Source organism: the organism of the source record quoted next, unplaced genomic scaffold (assembly GCF_019419815.1).
Source record: "Pyrus x bretschneideri cultivar Hongxiangsu unplaced genomic scaffold, Pyrus_bretschneideri_v1 Contig8, whole genome shotgun sequence".
Lineage (NCBI taxonomy): Eukaryota > Viridiplantae > Streptophyta > Magnoliopsida > Rosales > Rosaceae > Pyrus > Pyrus x bretschneideri.
The window spans coordinates 7,993,089-8,012,120 of NW_025999820.1; the positions used below are offsets into that span (position 1 = coordinate 7,993,089).

Sequence of the window (19,032 nt, forward strand, 5' to 3'; positions counted from 1 at the left end):
AAAGACAAAACCCCTTGAATTAGTTTAATTAGGAGCGCAGTTGCTATTAGCTTATTTATTTACTTGACGCATAGGCATAGGTGGGATAGGGCTTTGCTTTAGCATAGGCCAAAAAGAAGCTCAATAAGCCGAAATATAGTACGTGTAAACCCCTTAGTTCCTCTTCTTTACCATAGGGTAGGGGGTGTGAAGCTATAGAAACAAAAAGGCTACTTAACAGCTACTAAAGCCAATGGCGTAGCCACCCACAGGTTAAGGTGGGATGTAGCCCAGTGAGGTTTTTTTGTAAGAGTAGTGTTATTTATGCACTCATTTTTACTTTTCACACATCTTTCTTAATTTTCAGTTGTTTGAATCAAATGAGATGGAGATAATCACTGACAGAAAATTAATAAGGATGTGTTGGAAGTAAAAATGGGCTTGTAAATAGAACTATTCTTTTGTAAAATCATGTTTACAGTTTACTCAATTTCAATAGAGATTATTATTTAATGTATATTTTATAGAAGATAGGTAATAAATAATACATTTTATGCTAAAAATTATAAATTAGTTCTATCTACAATCCTTTTTTTATCATATTCTTTAAAGAAAAAGACCATTTACCCTATGTAATTTAGCCTTTGTGCTTCTTACTCAAGAAAAGAAAAATAATTTCTTTAAATCCACAATTAAATCCTTGTCTCCACAATATTCCTTAATTTCCGTAGCGATTTTCCAATAAATGTCACCTTTGTACTTTCTTAATCTCTATATTATTCTTGATTTAATTAGTAGGTTAATTATTTATATGGTCCATGAATTTATCTGTTAAGGTTATGATTTTGAGAATAATTTATATTATATTGTTGTTCTTTTATATTGATTATTATATAAGTTTATACAAGCAAAAAATAAACATATGATTTTATAGTACTTTTTTTCAATTAGCCCACCCAAAGAAAAAATCTTGGCTCCGCCCTTGACTAAAGGAACGCTATTTTGCTATTTTACAGCTTGAAAATGGCTCCTAAAGCTAACTACTAGCACTAGCAAGAGCTAATAGCAAAAACAGAGCTAGTAGCTAGCCGCTTCTATCTCTTCCTATATAGCTTAGCTTCAAAATAGCCCAAAGCAATTGTCCTATAGAGCTTCCACCTTCCCTACGATATTAATCTTTAAAAAAGATTTAGTTTAGAAAAAAACCGTATGCAAGATTAATAATTAAATTAAGTAGCTGACCCATTAGTTATCATTTATTTCTTTGTTATTCTTCCAATTATACCCTTTTGTGATTGTTTGTAATGAAGACTTTTTTTTTTGGTTAACAATCATAGGACGTCATTTATTATAGCTTATCTTTAGGATGTATATGATATTTTGTAGTAGTTTTTTTTTTTATTTTCATTCAAATTTCAAACTGATTTTAGTTCATATTCGAGAAATTAGTAATTCATATTCTAAAATTAAGAGGGCTATACATATAGTATATTGTAATGATATCACCTTTTTTATATACATATTATTGTGGTAGGTACCATGATTTAAGTGCATTTGACTTGGTACTATGATTTATGTGCATTTGATTATCACTAATATTTTTTTGGACGTCTAGATGAGGTATGTTTATCATTTGAGAAAGTCAAATAATAATCAATGCCAAAAAATATGGAGCAAAATAAAACCAAATATTTAATATGGGCATTATGGGAACAAAAAAAAAACATTAAATATTTAAAAGCTAGAAAATATGTATTTTAATATTTATGATGACATGGAAATTTAGTCAAAAGACTATAATGAATATAAAATCTAACATAAAGTTTTAATTGAATTTCAATATTTATCAAGGATTAAAACTGAGAAACCCCTAGTTTAATTCAAGATAGCATGACCCAATGTAACAGCAACACCATAAAATTAAAAATATAAAAATCAAACGGTAGCACAAATTTTGCATATAAAAGGCACCACAATATCTCTTCCAACTTAATTAGCTACATTTTGAGTTGCCCTACAACTTCTACTAGGCATACCCACAGAAAAAAGTAAAAAAAAAAAAACAAGAACAAAAGAAACACACACAATATGGATTCTCTTCTGCAATCCTTGCAACCCTTCACATCCATGACACCACTCGTGTTCATAATCCCACTCCTATTCCTCCTCCCTCTAATTTTCCGTTTCCGGCGACTACCACCGTACCCGCCCGGCCCCAAAGGCCTACCCCTCATTGGCAACATGTTAATGATGGACCAACTAACCCACCGGGGCCTCGCCAAGCTGGCCAAGCAATACGGCGGCATATTTCACCTCCGCATGGGGTTTTTACACATGGTTGCCGTTTCCAACCCTGACGTGGCACGACAAGTCCTCCAAGTCCAAGACAACATCTTCTCCAACCGCCCGGCCACCATCGCCATCAGCTACCTCACCTACGACCGCGCTGACATGGCCTTCGCGCACTACGGGCCCTTCTGGCGCCAGATGCGTAAGCTCTGCGTCATGAAGCTCTTTAGTCGCAAACGCGCCGAGTCGTGGGAGTCTGTTAGGGACGAAGTGGACACGGCGGTTAGGACCGTCACAGTTCATGTTGGTTCGGCTGTAAACATCGGAGAGTTAGTTTTTTCGCTCACGAAAAATATTATTTATCGGGCGGCGTTCGGTACGAGCTCGCAGGAGGGGCAGGATGAGTTTATTGCGATACTGCAGGAATTCTCCAAGTTGTTTGGAGCTTTTAATATTGCTGATTTTATTCCCAGCCTAGGGTGGGTTGATCCTCAGGGGCTAAACAATAGACTCGCTAAGGCTCGTGAGTCGTTGGATCGGTTTATTGACACCATCATAGACGATCACATGGAGAAGAAGAAGAACAACAATAAGGGATTGAATGATGGTGAGACGGACATGGTGGATGATTTGTTGGCTTTTTACAGTGAAGAAGCTAAAGTAAATGAATCTGAAGACAATTTGCAAAACGCCATCAAACTTACTAGGGATAACATCAAGGCCATCATCATGGTAAATAACTATTACACATTTTTATATCAGAGATTATAACCCCACATTCAGGTTGCATATTGTCTCTGTAACCTGTATTCTTTGGACTAAACTTTTGGTTAATTTATTCTTTTTATCTGATCAGATATAATATATTGTGTTGATTGAGATTATGAAGATAGAAAGTCTAACATATTTAACTTTAAAAATAAATAATAGTTTAGGTTGATGATCTGAATACATAACATGTTGTATATGCAAATTAGTAAGCTAATTGTATATGCTATGTACATGCAGGACGTAATGTTTGGCGGGACGGAGACTGTGGCGTCGGCAATAGAGTGGGCCATGTCGGAGCTGATGAAGAGCCCGGAGGATCTAAAGAGGGTCCAACAAGAACTTTTTAACGTGGTGGGTCTGGACCGTCGACCTGAAGAGGCCGACTTCGAGAAGTTGACTTACCTAAAATGTGCCCTAAAAGAGACACTGAGACTCCACCCGCCAATTCCACTACTCCTGCACGAGACGTCGGAGGACGCTGTAGTATCTGGCTACCACATTCCAAAACAATCGCGCGTGATGATTAATGCGTGGGCAATTGGGCGTGACAAGGACTCGTGGGAAGACCCTGAGTCCTTCAAGCCCTCTAGGTTTCTGAAAGATGGTGTGCCTGACTTTAAGGGGAGTAACTTCGAGTTCATTCCGTTCGGGTCCGGTCGGAGGTCGTGCCCGGGAATGCAGCTAGGGTTGTACGCACTGGAGATGGCGGTGGCGCACATGCTTCATTGTTTCACATGGGAGTTGCCTGATGGGATGAAACCTAGTGAGCTTGACATGAACGACGTGTTTGGACTCACCGCTCCGAGAGCGAGTCGACTCGTCGCCGTACCGAGTAAAAGGGTGGTTTGTCCACTCTGATGGCGATGAAAAAACAGAGTTGGATTGAGGAGAGAGAAACAGTGTGCAACATGTTTGGGGTGCAATGTCAAAGTATACATACAGTAAAAATGGCAGGTAAATTGCACGCGTTTTTAATTGTTCTTTTGAAAAACAAAATAATTACAAAGAGACTTTAAAAAGTTTTGTGGGACTTTTTATTTCTCTCTGTGTGTATATAGACAGTCTCTTGTTTTGTTTAATATGTAAGCAAATTTATCTTTAATTTCCTTTTTGTTTTGTTTTGTTATTATTGTATTGAAATAAAATTAGTGGATGAGTTGCAAAATTATTTGTCATGGTGTAATAATTGATGGACTGATTATGTTACGATTTTAATTTTAATTTTTTTTTTTGGTCGGTAGGAATGGTAGATTTATGTACAGTTGTGCTTGCGATATAAGTAGCTCATACTGTCCTCAGCAGCTCTGAAAACTGACACTGATTGACTTATTTCGATTGTACTTATTTGGTGGTTGAATTTGTTATATTAAAGATGTGATATTGTGCGGATGGTGAGAATGAATGAATGTTGGTGAGGACGTTGACATCTAAAGCTAAATATAATTAAGGCGGCTCTATATATGGTGCCCGAATCAGATCAATGTCTTTGGTGGCTCCATATTTGCAAGAAAAGTGCGCCTTTTGTAAATACTATTTATTTGGTATATAAGCGTGTCCTAGCTAGCGACCCGAAGAGATCTTGTTTACGACTAGCTGTGTACAACTATGCGTTATCTTATACATTTATACAACTGTGCACACGTATAGAATTGTCCATATGTATATGTAATTAGTAAAAGAATTTCTTGTTTGTATAATTAGTTTTGTACAACTATATGTCTATCTGATCTATGGTATATGACCAGAAGAAGTACTGCAAAGCATATATATAGGACAGTGCACTAGTTAACCTATGTGTGTAGGAAATGTTGCAGTGAATGCCCTTGTTGAGCTGCATCAGCATGTGTGTACTTTGTACAACCGAGAGAGAGAGAGAGAGAGAGAGAGAGAGAGATGGAATATTGAGGTTAGGTGGGAAGTGAGGACTCAAAGTGAGAAAGACGCGAGGCCTTTTCCTTGTTTTCTTTAAGTATATAAAAATATATCGATGATCATGAGTCACAGTGATATATTTATTTAGAGTAATGCTAGGGAGATTAAATTTACAAACTAAATGATGTGTCACCAATAAGAAATGAGCACGTTTATCAACATATAAATAATAATCCAATCATTAACTTCCATGTTATTTAGTTTACAAATTTAGTCTCCATAACATTATTCATTTGTTTGTGTGTGAAAGAAGATTGTGCTTATCAGTTTATGTATGTATAACTGCGAGAGCTGGAAGGGGATCCATCGAAGATTTTCCGCCCTCAAGTAACACCTGGGGTTTTCTAAAGTTTGGTGGCTTGGTGCTCAAGAAATAGGACGCACTGTGCTCGGTTATTTAACTTGAGTTGGCAAATGGACTGGGATTGAGTACCTATCCAGATGATTAAATATATATCTTTGCATTTGCCAATATATTATCACCTTTTTGTTTGTTCTTTTTAATATGGCTAAATATCCAAAATGGTGTCTGAGATTTGCATAATCAATAGAAATGGTCCTTGAGATTCAAAATCAATAGAAATGGTCCATGAGATTGTCTACCATCCATGATTTTGTTCATTCCATTAAAAACTCTTTAGGCAATTTTCAAAACTTCGTAACTCAATCAATTCTTAACCAAATTCGACCCATAATATATCAAAATGAAGATAGGAAAGTGTAGAACAAGATTATACCTATTTGGAAGCCCAATGGTTGCCGGAGATAGCTGGAAAACAGCCTGAAAGGTGACTGGTTCGCGGGAAAATTGGAAAACTCGCCGGAAACTGGGTAAACTTTAAATGTTCATAACTTCTTCAATACTCAACGAAATCAAGTGATTCAAAAACGAAAATCATACTTCTCAATGAGATGAAGATAATGGTACCTTTCTCGATGGCTAACTCCTCTACTTCGTGGACGTAGCCAAACTTAGGATGAACTACGTACATATTGTGTTTGCTTCCCTATCTCTATCTCTTTACATACTTATCCTCACTAGTGACCGGAGCAAATAAGCAAAGGTCACAAACTTGACACTTTACATTGTTCCAAAGTCTTCACCGATTTTATGCATCAACAAGTACCAATATCATCGTTACAGTTTATCCATCAAGATCATGACCTAGAATTGGTCAAGCTGCCTTGTTAGATCATATAAATTGTCTTGATGTTTTCTCTTGTCTCGACACTGGATGTTGATGTGCAGACCGCCGAGAGTGAGATGGATGATATAACTTTAGATCTGTTTTTCATATATGGAAATACACTCCTTAAAATCAAGGCCTTTTATTAGTTCATGAGATTGACATGATTCTTCACTTTAATCCCTTAGATTTGAAATCGATAGACGTAGTGCGTGAGTTTGTTCGCCATCAATCATTTTGTACTTCCGTGAAAAATATCTATTAAATAAGGATCAAATGACAAAAATATCCTCAACATAATAAACAATGAGTCATAATGATTTGACAAAATTGAGGGTATATTTGTCACTTTAATTCTTATTTAACGAAAATTTTCATTGAATGACCAAAATGATTGATGGACAAATTCAGGGAACACTTCTATCAATTTTAAATCTCAGAAATAAAAATGAAGGGTTATATCAACATCAGAGACCATTTTAACTAAAAAACCTAAAATTAATATACTTTTTTTTTTATTTGCAAATCACAAACTGACGTATATACTTATATAATATATTAAAACCACAAAAGAAAAGTCTACACGTGTGTTATTGTAATTTGCTTATGATGAAAGTTAAAATTTTTTGTTTAATATTACCGTTTATGATTTGATATTAACACAAACATCAAGAAAATTAATTTTACCAAGTTATGTGAGACAATATGGTATCTGCTATTGTTTATATGAAAGTGTATCATATATAAAAATAAAAACTCACTGGTCTGAGTTTTCATACCCTCTCTTCCGATGTTAAATATCTTATTGTTTCATTATTTTTAAGTTCACTAAATATGAGACGCAATGTAAATTCATTTTAATTGATTAGTCTTTCCCATTTCCATTCAACCAAGTAGTATATTTTGAAAAATTGAAGCCATTTTCATCTGATTATAAATTTATAATGTCTTCACCAATTCGAAAATATTTTAGATTTAACACAACTCAGGTTTCAATATATATTTTGAAAAAAAATTCAATTTAATCCTCTCTTATTTGGGCCAAATTTGGACTAAGGCCTCTAACAGGCTACCAGTTTCAAAGCCTGTCAATGAAAGGTATCAACGTCCGTACCCATCACTTATTGAAATTTAAGAACAAAATAATGTCGATTTTCTTTCTGAATTTGGCAGTTATTGTAGATTTTTCCTTTTGAACTTTTACTTTAACTAACTTGCCCCCTAAATCCGCCATTATTGATTTTCCCCTTTGAACTTTTATTTTAACTAATTCCCCCTACACTATTGTATATAGCCAATTTTCCCTCTATGGTTGTTCATGTTTCATTTAAATTTTATCAAAAATCAAATTTTAAAAGAAGGAAGAGTAACAAATAACAAACAAATTTAATGACTAACATGTGTGGCTCTTCCAAAACGTAAAACTAAATGGAAAGTGACAACCGCTTAGTACTACAGTCTAGTAGTATTTCTCTTTACTTGTAAGTGAGAGGTTTTGAGTTCGATTCTCGCCAAAAGCAATTTAAAACCACATTATTGCTAGCTCATTGTGAGACTTAGCCCACTCCCTCACCCCTTAGTGTAGATAATATTGTTTATTAAAAAAAAAAAAAAAAAAGTGATAAAACACCACGCTAGTGTGAACTCGGCAATTTATAATAATTTAAGAAGAAAATTGGCCAAAATAAATGTATAGCGGGAAATCGGCAGTAAGTACGAGTTCAATGGAGAATTGACAAAAAACTCGGTTCATCAGAGAGCAAAAGCAGCATATAAGAATTCGTCATCTTTATCACATTTACATTGTAATGACTTTGCCTTATCTTACACTTCTTTTTATCACACTTCTTAAAATTACAAAAGCTAAAAAAGAATGGACCCTTTCCCAGTTCCCAGTTTTCCGCTATTGGGATTTGTCATCGTTAACTATAGAACAAGTTTACTGATACGAAGTGCAGCAAGACCGACTGCAGATATCGAAACAAGAGAACCTATATATGCAGTATTTTATGACATCGTATTTTGCTGCTTAAAAAAAAAAAATTTTGGAAAATCCATTTTCATTAAAGCTCCTCTAGTTTAATTTTAGACAGCATGAACTAATTCAACAGCAGCACCAAAAAAATAAAAAACAAAATCAAACAGTAGCACAAATTTTGCATATAAAAGGCACCACAATATCTCGTCCAACTTAGCAACATTTTGAGTTGCCCTACCACTTCTACTAATCATACCCACAAAAAAGGTGAAACAAGGAACAAAAGAAACCCACACAAATGGATTCTCTTCTGCAATCCTTGCAGCCCGTACAATCCATGACACCAGTCCTATTCCTCCTTCCTCTAATTTTCCTTTTCCGTTTCCGGCGAAGACCCCTGTACTTGCCCGGCCCCAAAGACCTACCCCTCATTGGTAACATGTTAATGATGGACTAACTAACCCACCTGGGCCTTGCCAAGCTGGCCAAGCAATACGGCGGCATATTCTACTTCCGCATGGAGTTTTTACACACAGTTCTCATTTCCAACCCTAACGTGGACGACAAGTCCTCCAAGTCCAAGACAACATCTCCAATTAACCGTGTGTAAAAACCTCATGCGGAGATGGAATATGCCACATAGTAGAAGTTTTAGGCAACTCAAAAATGTTGCTAAGTTGTAAAAGATCAATATATTGGGGCCTTTTATATGCAGAATTTGAGCTACTGTTTGATTTATTTTTTATTTTGGTGCTATTGGGTCAGCTATCTAGAATTAAACTAATTCAAGGATTTGTATTTTCTGTCTTTTCCTTTCTTCTTTTTTTAAGAAACAATAGTATCTACACTAAAATGTTAGGAGAGCGGGCTAAACCTTACAATGGGCTTGTTATAATAATGCGGTTCAATTTTGTCATTGACGATAATCAGACCTAAGACTTCTTACTTACAAGTGAAGAAAAATATCATTAGACCGTAGTACTAAGTGACTTATCTTTAATATTGTTGGTTTCTTTTTGTCTTTAGGATAAAACCCTAATTGGCTGCTATACCTAACCCTCTCTTCAACATGAAGCGACTATACCTAACTATTTGGATCCGATTTTACACTATCGGCCCGAGCAATCGAGACCGTTGAATGAGCAGAATTTTAGACCATTGAAGGACAAAATGGTTGAAATAATTTTCAATTATTATTGAGAAATAATATTGGGATTTTAATCATGATATTATCTTTTAGTAATATATTAAATTATTTAAACCTAATATTTGTCTAAATCCCAATTAATTTGAATGATGGTGGAATATTGGCGTCAGATAATGAAGCAAGCAATTTAGTTCAAATTGATTTGGATGTCTGGCAGTGGATGTGTAGATTAAAATAGCTTGGAGTGGAGATCATCATTTGGGATTTGATGATCTTAAAATCATGGTCTTGGATAATGATGAGAGAAGGAACCTAGGTAGACTAGGCCTTTTTTGCATGGTGATGGATGTTGTCAGATGGGTTTAAAAGCTACTGATGGAGTTTTGATGATAAAAGCCTAGGTGGGCTAGGTTTCTTATGAGATGTGATAAACCTAACTTTTATTAGGTTTGAAAAGTCAAGGGAAAAATCCCATGGATCAAATTAAGGATATGCCTTGGTTTATGATGCAGATCAAGTTCAGTTCTGTGAATTAGAGTTGTAGTTGGACTTTACAAAATTTTATGGTCGTGCGAAGTAGAAGATATGAATGCTATAAATACAGAGGCAGTAGCAACGAGAAGAGGACCTCCAATTCAACACACAACTGCCCTTCGCAAACCTCTCAAACATCTTGAGATTTTTTTTTATTTTCTTTTTCCGCCAACACACCTTCTGTTTGGATAAATATCATTGTTGCTGTAGAATCAGCCGACCAATGAGCACCTTCAGTTTGGATAAACAGCACTGCGTCGAGGCCGACTGGTTACCTATCCAAGTCTCGGTTGAGAAGGGTTTTCGAATCCTTATTGGCAGAGGTCATCTCATTAGTCTTTTTGGCGAAGTGAGGTGTTACAAATTACTACATTTGGCACATTGAAAGCCAAATTTGATATTGAACTTTGCAAAACTAGCAGCCTTGTCTCCAGGCTCAAGAATCCGAAGGTCGAGACATGTTCCTTCCTCGGCCGAAGTCGTAAAATCAAGAAGTCAGCAACGCGCTCAACGCAACATCAACAAATTTTACTTCTCGGCTGAGCTTGGCCGACAAGTTGGCACGCCCCGCATCAACCGAAGGACGTAGTTAGCTCATTAGTTACTCGTCTTGCGTGCCACGTAGGCTTTGTAATTTTTAGGGTCAACATTTTGGCATGCCCAGTGGGACCCAGTGCTAAAACTACGAAGTACACATAATATATCAAGATCACTATCAGGATGAGATTCGGCGCCTATTTGAGGAAATTGTCGAGCAACAAAAATTCCTTGGCCGGATCGTCGAAGCAAATAAAGAAAGAGAGAAATCTTTCTCTCAAATGATAAAGGTGAAGGTTTATCACAACTTACAAGATCAATGGTTAAATGAAGATAAAGCTCGATATTATGAGTAGCTCGATAAGAAAACACCTTTTGGGTTCAAATCAATTCCATTTGAAGAATGGTTAGATTAAAAGGCCAGGGGGCAATTTTTCGCTCCGGCCACAACCAACATTCGGCCTAAAAAAAATTGTTAATTCGGCCGAAGAACAAAGGCCACCTATTTTTTCGATTGAGACTAAAAATATGGTCGACCAAGAAGCAAAACCTAGGCCACCTATTTTTTCGATCGAGACTGAAAGTGTGGTACACCTAGAAGAAAATTTCAAGTCTCTGAGCCAAAAATTGATTCAGAAAATGATTCGTCAGAGGAATGTTCCAATGACGAACAAGACCGATACACGACTTCAGACCATAAAACCACATCAATTGAAATGGTAATTGGAGACATGGTTTTAGATGTCGAAACTACGCCAATTGACATGGTTATTGGTGATAAAGCCGATATGGAGAAATCTTGTTCGGCTAAGTTTTTTGAGTTAAAAGCCGAAATTGGTGAAATTATGCCTGGGGAGGCATAAGAATTGTTCAACACATTCGGCAACTGATGATAAAAAATCTTTCGTCAAGCCGAACATATTTGGAGATGATCTGTTATTCGGCTTTCAAAAATCTCAAAGTGAAAGTTTTGATGTAAAAAGATCTTAGCTTGGAATAAAGCATCATTGACCTCCTCCTGATTATGATTCAGCCGTTTTCATTTTGTTTTGCTATAAAAAAAAAAAAAAAAAAGGAGAATAAAGTATTTTCTTAATTATTCAGTCGTGCAGGTCAAGACGTAAGAAAATAAGGGGGGCAACGTGTGGTACGAACGGTTAAGCATATATGCAGCATATATTTGTACTGCAAGTCAGCATGCAGTTGCATTTGTTGTTCATTGCGGCCAGTTTTTGTCTCGGCCGAGGACCTTGTCATCAGCAGTGGTTCTACTCGGTGGCATTTGTCAAGAGAAGAATTCGGCCACTTTTCTTTTCTTTTGCTAATATATATATGCCTGTTCAGTGTGCAATTTGTTTGAAATTGGTTCGATCCAAAATTACATCATCGGCATGTGATATCAAGGCCGTTAAGTGGGCATGGTTCTAGACCGTTAAGATAATTTTGTTGGCATTACTATTGATTTTAATCATAATAATTATCTTGAAGATATCCTTAAAGCTTGTAGAGATATGCGTGGGATTTTATTGTAGATAATTAAAGGTTTTATCGGGTTGTGGAGAAATTAAAGGAGATTGCATAGCTGGCTGCTTGTTAACCCCTTACAATTAATACGGCAGTGGAATGAGTCATGGAAGGCTTGCCGTGCAGCTTGATATCTAGTCAGTTGCACAGTTTCATATTTGAATGGATTTGCATGTAGAACCATGTGAAATAATGGGATAAAAGAAAATCATGGTCTTAGATAATGATGATACAAGGAACCTAAGTAGGCTAGCCCTTTTTCTATGGTGTTTTGATGATCAGATAAAGCATGGTTACTGATGGGTTTTCATAAGAAGCCTAGGTGGGCTAGAAATGTGATGTGATAAGCCTAGATGGACTTTTATTAGGTTTGAAAAGTCTTGGAGCAAATTCCACAGCTTAGTTTGAAGGATATGCCTAAGTTTCTGATGCGGATCAACTTTAGGAATTAGAGCTGCGATTAAACTCTACAACATTATTTGACCGTGCAAAACAGGTACTTCAGTCCTATAAATACAGATACGATGGCAACGGAAAAAGACCTCGAATTCAACACACAACTGCCCTGCGCAAACTTCTCAAACATCTTGAGATTTTTTTTATTTTTTTTCCGCTGACACATCTTCAGTTTGGATAAACAGCACTGTGAAGGTAACCAGTGTTTGGATAAACAACACTGTCGTTGTAGAATCAGCCGACCAAAGAGCACCTTCAATTTGGATAAACAACATTGAGTTGAGGTCGACTGGTTACCTATCCAAGTCTCGGTCAAGAAGGGTTTCCGAATCCTTATTGGCAGAGGTCATCTTATTAGCCTTCTCGGCGAAGTAAGGTGTTACGATTGAATATTCTGAGTGAGTTTCAGAGTTCGGCATTTTGACGACTGAACCACATTCACCCTCAAGACATACATCTCTTTCGAGTACTTATGTCCGTATAATTTGAAGCTGGTTCGACGTGCCTATACTCTTACGAATATAATCACTGTGGTCGAATCCGGCGCTGACGATTCGTGAACTTCGCAGAACTAGCAGCCTTGTCCTCAGGCTCGAGAACCCAAATGTTGAGACTTGTTCCTTCCTCGGCCGCAATCACAAGATCAAGAAGTCAGCATCAACGCAACATCAACAAATTTTACTCCTCAGCCGACAAGTTGGTACGCCTCCTATCAACCGAATGACGTAGTTAGCTTATTAGTTACTCGGCCTACGCGCCACGTAGGCTTTGTAATTTTTAAGGTTAACATTTTGGCATGCCCAGTGGGACCCAGTGCTAAAACTACGAAGTTCATATGATATATCAAGATGTCAATCCGGCTCCATTTAGCCGATTACACGAGCTTCTTGTGCAATTGAAAAGAACCAGTGAGGAGAATACACAACGCCCTGAGGAGAATAGCAAACGCCTTGAAGAGGATAAAAAATCGTGGGAAGTGGTGAAAGTTCTTCGTGGCATGAGAGCCAGGCAAAAATCATTCGCCTACATGTTGAGAATAAAAGCTCCCATTACCTCTACAAGAGCAATGGGTAAACGAAGACAGGGCTCGATTTAATGTCTGATGAGATAAAGAACATTTTCCTTACGTTTTTTTATTACAGATCAATTCCATTTGAAAAATGGTTAAGTCTTAAGGCCGGGGGGGGGGGCAATTTTTCGCTCTGGCCACAACCAACATTCGGCCTAAAAAAATTATTAATTTGGCCGAAGAACAAAGGCCACCTATTTTTTCGGTCGAGACTGAAAGTGCGGTAGGCTAGAAGAAAATGTTCAAGTTTCTGAGCCAAAAAATTGACTCAGAAAATGATTCATCAGAGGAATGTTCCAATGAAGAATAAGGCCGATACACGGTTTCAGACGAAAAAACCACATCAATTGATATGGTAATTGACGACATAGTCATAGATGCCAAAACCATCACATTCGATATGGTTATTGGCGATAAAGCCAGTATGGTGCAATCCCGTTTAGCTCAGTTATTTGAGTTAAAGGCCGAAATTAACGAAGTAATTATGCCTGGGGGGGGGCATAATGATTGTTCAACACATTCGGCGCCTGATAAAAAATCTTTTGTCAAGCCAAACACATTTGGAGGTGTTATTTTATTCAGCCTTGAAAACACTCAAAGTGAAAATTTTGATATAAAAAGATCTCGGCTTAGGATAAAGTATCGTTGGCCTCCTCCTGATTATGGTATGGCCAATTTTGTTTTCTTTTGCTAAAAATAAATAAATAAATAAATAAAAGAATAAATTATTTCCTTAACCATTTGGCCTTTCAAGTCGATGCATGAGAAAATAAGGGGGCAACATTGTTAGTCGATAGAGATGTTTGTTTGCGGTGTTGCTACGATATCCAGCATAGTATACTGATTTAACTGCCGAGGCCAAGGAAATAAGGGCCGAGACAAACTTTTAGGTCAAAAGTCGAGAGTAGGTTGACTAGTCGAGAAAAGTGGAAAAAAAAAAAAAAAGCATAGTCATGATGTCTGCACGTCATGATGATTTTTTAAGCCAAAAGGTGATGTTGAGTTGGCCACTTAGCCATTAATTCAACACTGATTTGAGATAACAAGCATTTGATGGCAGGATTTGATTAGTGGCATTCAGTCAAAGAATGGCGTTTAATGGTGAAGTGCTGGCATTTTCCCAAAAACCCACTCGGTAGTCTTTATTAGAAAAAGAGATGGCATGCAAAAGATTAAATTATTTTAAGGAGGTGAGGGCAAGTTCATGATATAAATAAAGCGCCATCCATTTTGTATGGCCGAGCTCAGCCAATTCGTTGAGGCTATGAAATGGATGCACCACAGGGGAGAATTCAGAATAACATTCTGCCGAGTGGATATAGAGGGTTCTTTGACTGTGCTAATTTCCTTAACCATTCGGCTTGGAGACCGAAGCCTAAGGAAACTAGGGGGCAATGTTTGGACCCAAAATTACACCATCGGCCCGTGATATCAAGGCCGTTAAGTGGGCATGGTTCTAGACCGTTAAGATAATTTTGTTGGCATTACTATTGATTTTAATCGTAGTAATTATCTTGAAGATATCCTTAAAGCTTGCAAAGATATGTGTGGGATTTTATTGCAGATAATTAAGGGTTTTATCGCGTTGTGGAGAAATTAAAGGAGATTGCACAGCTGGCTGCTTGTTAACCCTTTACAATTAATATGGCAGTGGAATGAGTCATGGAAGGCTTGTCGTGCAGCTTGATATCTAGTCAGTTGCACAATTCCATATTTGAATGGATTTGCATGCAAAACCACGTGGAATAATGGGATAAAAGCAAATCATGGTCTTAGATAATGATGACACAAGGAACCTAAGTAGGCTAGCCCTTTTTCTATGGTGCTTTGATGATTAGATAAAGCATGGCTACTAATGGGTTTTTATGAGAAGCCTAGGTGGGCTAGAAATGTGATGTGATAAGCCTAGATAGACTTTTATTAGGTTTGAAAAGTTTTAGAGCAAATTCCACGGCTCAGTTCGAAAGATATGCCCTGGTTTCTGATGCAGATCAACTTCAGGAATTAGAGCTGCAATTAAACTCTACAACATTATTTGACCGTGCAAAGCAGGTACTTCAGTCCTATAAATACAGATACGATCGCAACGGAAAAAGACCACGAATTCAACACACAACTGTCCTGCGCAAACCTCTCAAACATCTTGAGATTTTTTTTATTTTTTTTCCGCCGACACATCTTCAGTTTGGATAAATAGCACTGTGAAGACAACCGGCAAACATCTTCAGTTTGGATAAACAGCACTATCGCTGTAGAATCAGCCGACCAAGGAGCACATTCAGTTTGGATAAACAGCACTGCGTCGAGGCCGACTGGTTACTTATCCAAGTCTCGGTCGAGAAGGGTTTCCAAATCCTTATTAGCCTTTTTGGCGAAGTAAGATGTTACGAGTTACGACATTCGGCACATTGAACGCCGAGTGATTTTATAATTGGATACTTCCAAGTGAGTTTCAGAGTTCGACATTCTGATGGTCGAACCACATTCACCATCAAGACATATATCTCTTTCGAGTACTTATGTCCGTATAATTTGGAGCCGGTTCGACGTGCCTATATTCTTACGAATATAATCACTGTGGCCGAATCCGGCGTCGACGATTCGTGAACTTCACAGAACTAACAGTCTTGTCTTCAGGCTCTAGAACCCAAAGGCCGAGACTTATTCCTTCCTCGGCCGCAATTGCAAGATCAAGAAGTCAGCATCAACGCAACATCAACAAATTTTACTCCTCGGCCAGCGAGTTGGCACACCCCATATCAACCGAATGACGTAGTTAGCTTATTAGTTACTCGGCTTGGGCGCCACGTAGGCTTTATAATTTTTAGGGTCAACAGAAATGTCAAGCCAACATCATTATAGCCTTGGTGTTAAAGTCAGCCTACATCAGGCTACGTTTATATATATATATATATATGTGTGTGTGTGTGTGTGTGTGTGTGTATGGCATCTTTTTCTTCTCGGTAGTGGCAACCTGAAACAATATATATATGCCAACTGCATGTATAACAGTGTCACATTAGGTGTGTATATATATATATATATATATATTTATTTATTTATTGCCGAGGAACAAAATTTGTTTCGGCAATACGACGAAATGGTGTTGGCGATGAATGGTTAATTTCCTTAAACATTCGGCTTACGGGCCGAAGTTCAAGGAAACTGGGGGGCAATATTTGGATGCAAATTTACACCATCGGCCAGTGCAATCAAGGCCGTTGAGTGAGCATAGCTCTCAATCGTCGGATGAAAAAGTGGAGATAATTTTTGTCATTATTAAAGGATAATATTATGGTTTTTATCATAATAATTATTTTTTAATATGAATTATCCTAACATCTTTTTCAACCAGATATATAGGGTGCGAATTATATCTCAAAGCAACTGGTAGAGTTTAAATTAAGTTGGGATGTGTGTGGACGTGTGGATTAGAAATGCTGCAAGATGATATTAAAGATGATGGCTTTGGATGATGATGAGACAAGCCTAGAAAAGCTAGGTTCTTTTTTCGGTGGTGGTATAATGATGACCTAGGAAACCTAGGTAGGCTAGACTTTTCTTGTTTTTTTGCATGGTGATGGAAGTAAGAGTTTTTGATGCTTGGTGCCAAACAAAAAAAAATAAAAAAATAAAAAACTTTCTTATGTTGCTCAATTAAAAGACAGCAGCAACTCTTGGTGGAAGTTAAGCCACGACGTATCCTAAGCTATGGCAAAAGAAAAGAAAACGTAAGAAATTAGGTGATAGGCCACCCATTTGTGGTAGGCCATCACGTGCCTAGTCTTGGCAAGTCATCTTCCTTTATTAATTTTTGGGTTGTCAGTTTTTCTTTTAAGTTTCAACCATATGGAGTGGATGGTCGAAGGGGTATCTATGCCGAGCTTTCAAAAGGAGAAAAAAGTCGAGCTCGGTAGTAAAGAAGGTTTCATTATGACAGTCAGCAACTCGAGGCTCTAATCGTAGATGAAACTTTTGGAATTATTCTGATCCGCAGCAAAGAGAAAAGAGATGTGCTCGCCATGCAGAAATGTACAGTTCTGAGCTGAGAGGACAACTAAGCAATAGTCTCTGCCGATGACCCAGCATCCGTTACTCGGTGCATCAATTCATTTCTAAACTTGGTTCGAACTTGGCGGTATCAACTCATTCGGCAACATTCTAGTTCAACAAGATAAAATGGCGGCCTGATAATTTCTAGTTCAGAACAACCAATATGGTTTGTGGAAGGCAAGAGGATTCTGCCCTTAACCATATATTTCTTCGTGACAGAAATATGCATAGCTGACAACATCATTCCAAGGCCAATGGGTCAAGATTTGATTTTGTTTTTTGTGGCTTTGGATATATACATATATAATATAGGTAATGGTGATGCTCTTCGGCCACTTTAAGACCTCGGCCAACGGTGAAGTTCCTCGGCCACCAAGCATATATAGCTAATGATCCTCGGCTGCTATATATAAGACCTCGGCCAGCGATGATGTCCTCGGCCAATTTTTTGCCGATATATGTTAGCCAAGGTAGTTTGTCAATAACGGATACTCAGGAAATTACCGAGCTGGGCACGATGCCTGTTTATTTTTAAGCCTCGCCGAGGAAGAATATTTGATGACTAATTTCCTTAACCATTCGGCTTACGAGCCGAAGCTCAAGGAAACTGGGGGGCAATGTTTGGACCCGATTTTACACTATCGGTCCGAGCAATCGAGACCATTGAATGAGCAGAATTTTAGACCATTGAAGGACAAAATGGTTGAAATAATTTTCAATTATTATTGAGAAATAATATTGTGATTTTAATCATGATATTATCTTTTAGTAATATATTAAATTATTTAAACCTAATATTTGTCTAAATCCCAATTAATTTGAATGATGGTGGAATATTGGGATATGCACAGTGTCAGATAATGAAGCAAGCAATTCAGTTCAAATTGATTTGGATGTTTGGCAGTGGACGTGTAGATTGAAATAGCTTGGACTGGAGATCAGCATTTGGGATTTGATGATCTTAAAATCATGGTCTTGGATAATGATGAGATAAGGAACCTAGGTAGACTAGGCCTTTTTTGCATGGTGATGGATGTTGTCACATGGGTTTAAAAGATACTGATGGAGTTTTGATGATAAAAGCCTAGGTGAGCTAGGTTTCTTATGAGATGTGATAAACCTAACTTTTATTAGGTTTGAAAAGTCAAAGGAAAAATCGCACAGATCAAATTATGCCTTGGTTTGTGATGCGGATCAAGTTCAGTTCCGCAAATTAGAGTTGTAGTTGGACTCTACAAAATTATATGGCCGTGCCTAGTAGAAGATATGAATGCTATAAATACAGAGGCAGTGGCAACGAGAAAATGACCTCCAATTCAACACACAACTGCCCTGCGCAAACCTCTCAAACATCTTGAGATTTTTTTTTATTTTCTTTTTTTGCCAACAAACCTTCAGTTTGGATAAACAGCACTGTGAATGCAACCGGCAAACACCTTCAATTTGGATAAACAGCACTGTTGTCGTAGAATCAACCGACCAAGGAGCACCTTCAGTTTGGATAAACAGCAATGCATCGAGGCCGACTGGTTACCTATCTAAGTCTCGGTCGAGAAGGGTTTTCGAATCCTTATTG

General features: G+C 37.4%; 1 protein-coding gene across 1 annotated transcript; it reads left to right on the forward strand.

The window, feature by feature from the left end:
* The first annotated feature begins 1,909 nt into the window (after positions 1–1,909).
* LOC103938031 (cytochrome P450 84A1) lies at positions 1,910–4,245 on the forward strand. Its single transcript, XM_009348029.3, has 2 exons — positions 1,910–3,000; positions 3,277–4,245. Exons 1-2 carry the CDS (start codon positions 2,068–2,070, stop codon positions 3,895–3,897), a joined length of 1,554 nt encoding a protein of 517 aa, XP_009346304.1. The 5' UTR covers positions 1,910–2,067; the 3' UTR covers positions 3,898–4,245.
* Positions 4,246–19,032: the final 14,787 nt, after the last annotated feature.

Excerpts from the sequence above, each read along its gene's own strand:
- LOC103938031 (XM_009348029.3), top strand. The coding sequence starts at position 2,068 with ATGGATTCTCTTCTGCAATCCTTGCAACCCTTCACATCCATGACACCA. Across the intron at positions 3,001-3,276 it reads ACATCAAGGCCATCATCATG|GACGTAATGTTTGGCGGGAC; the intron begins GTAAATAACTAT and ends ATGTACATGCAG.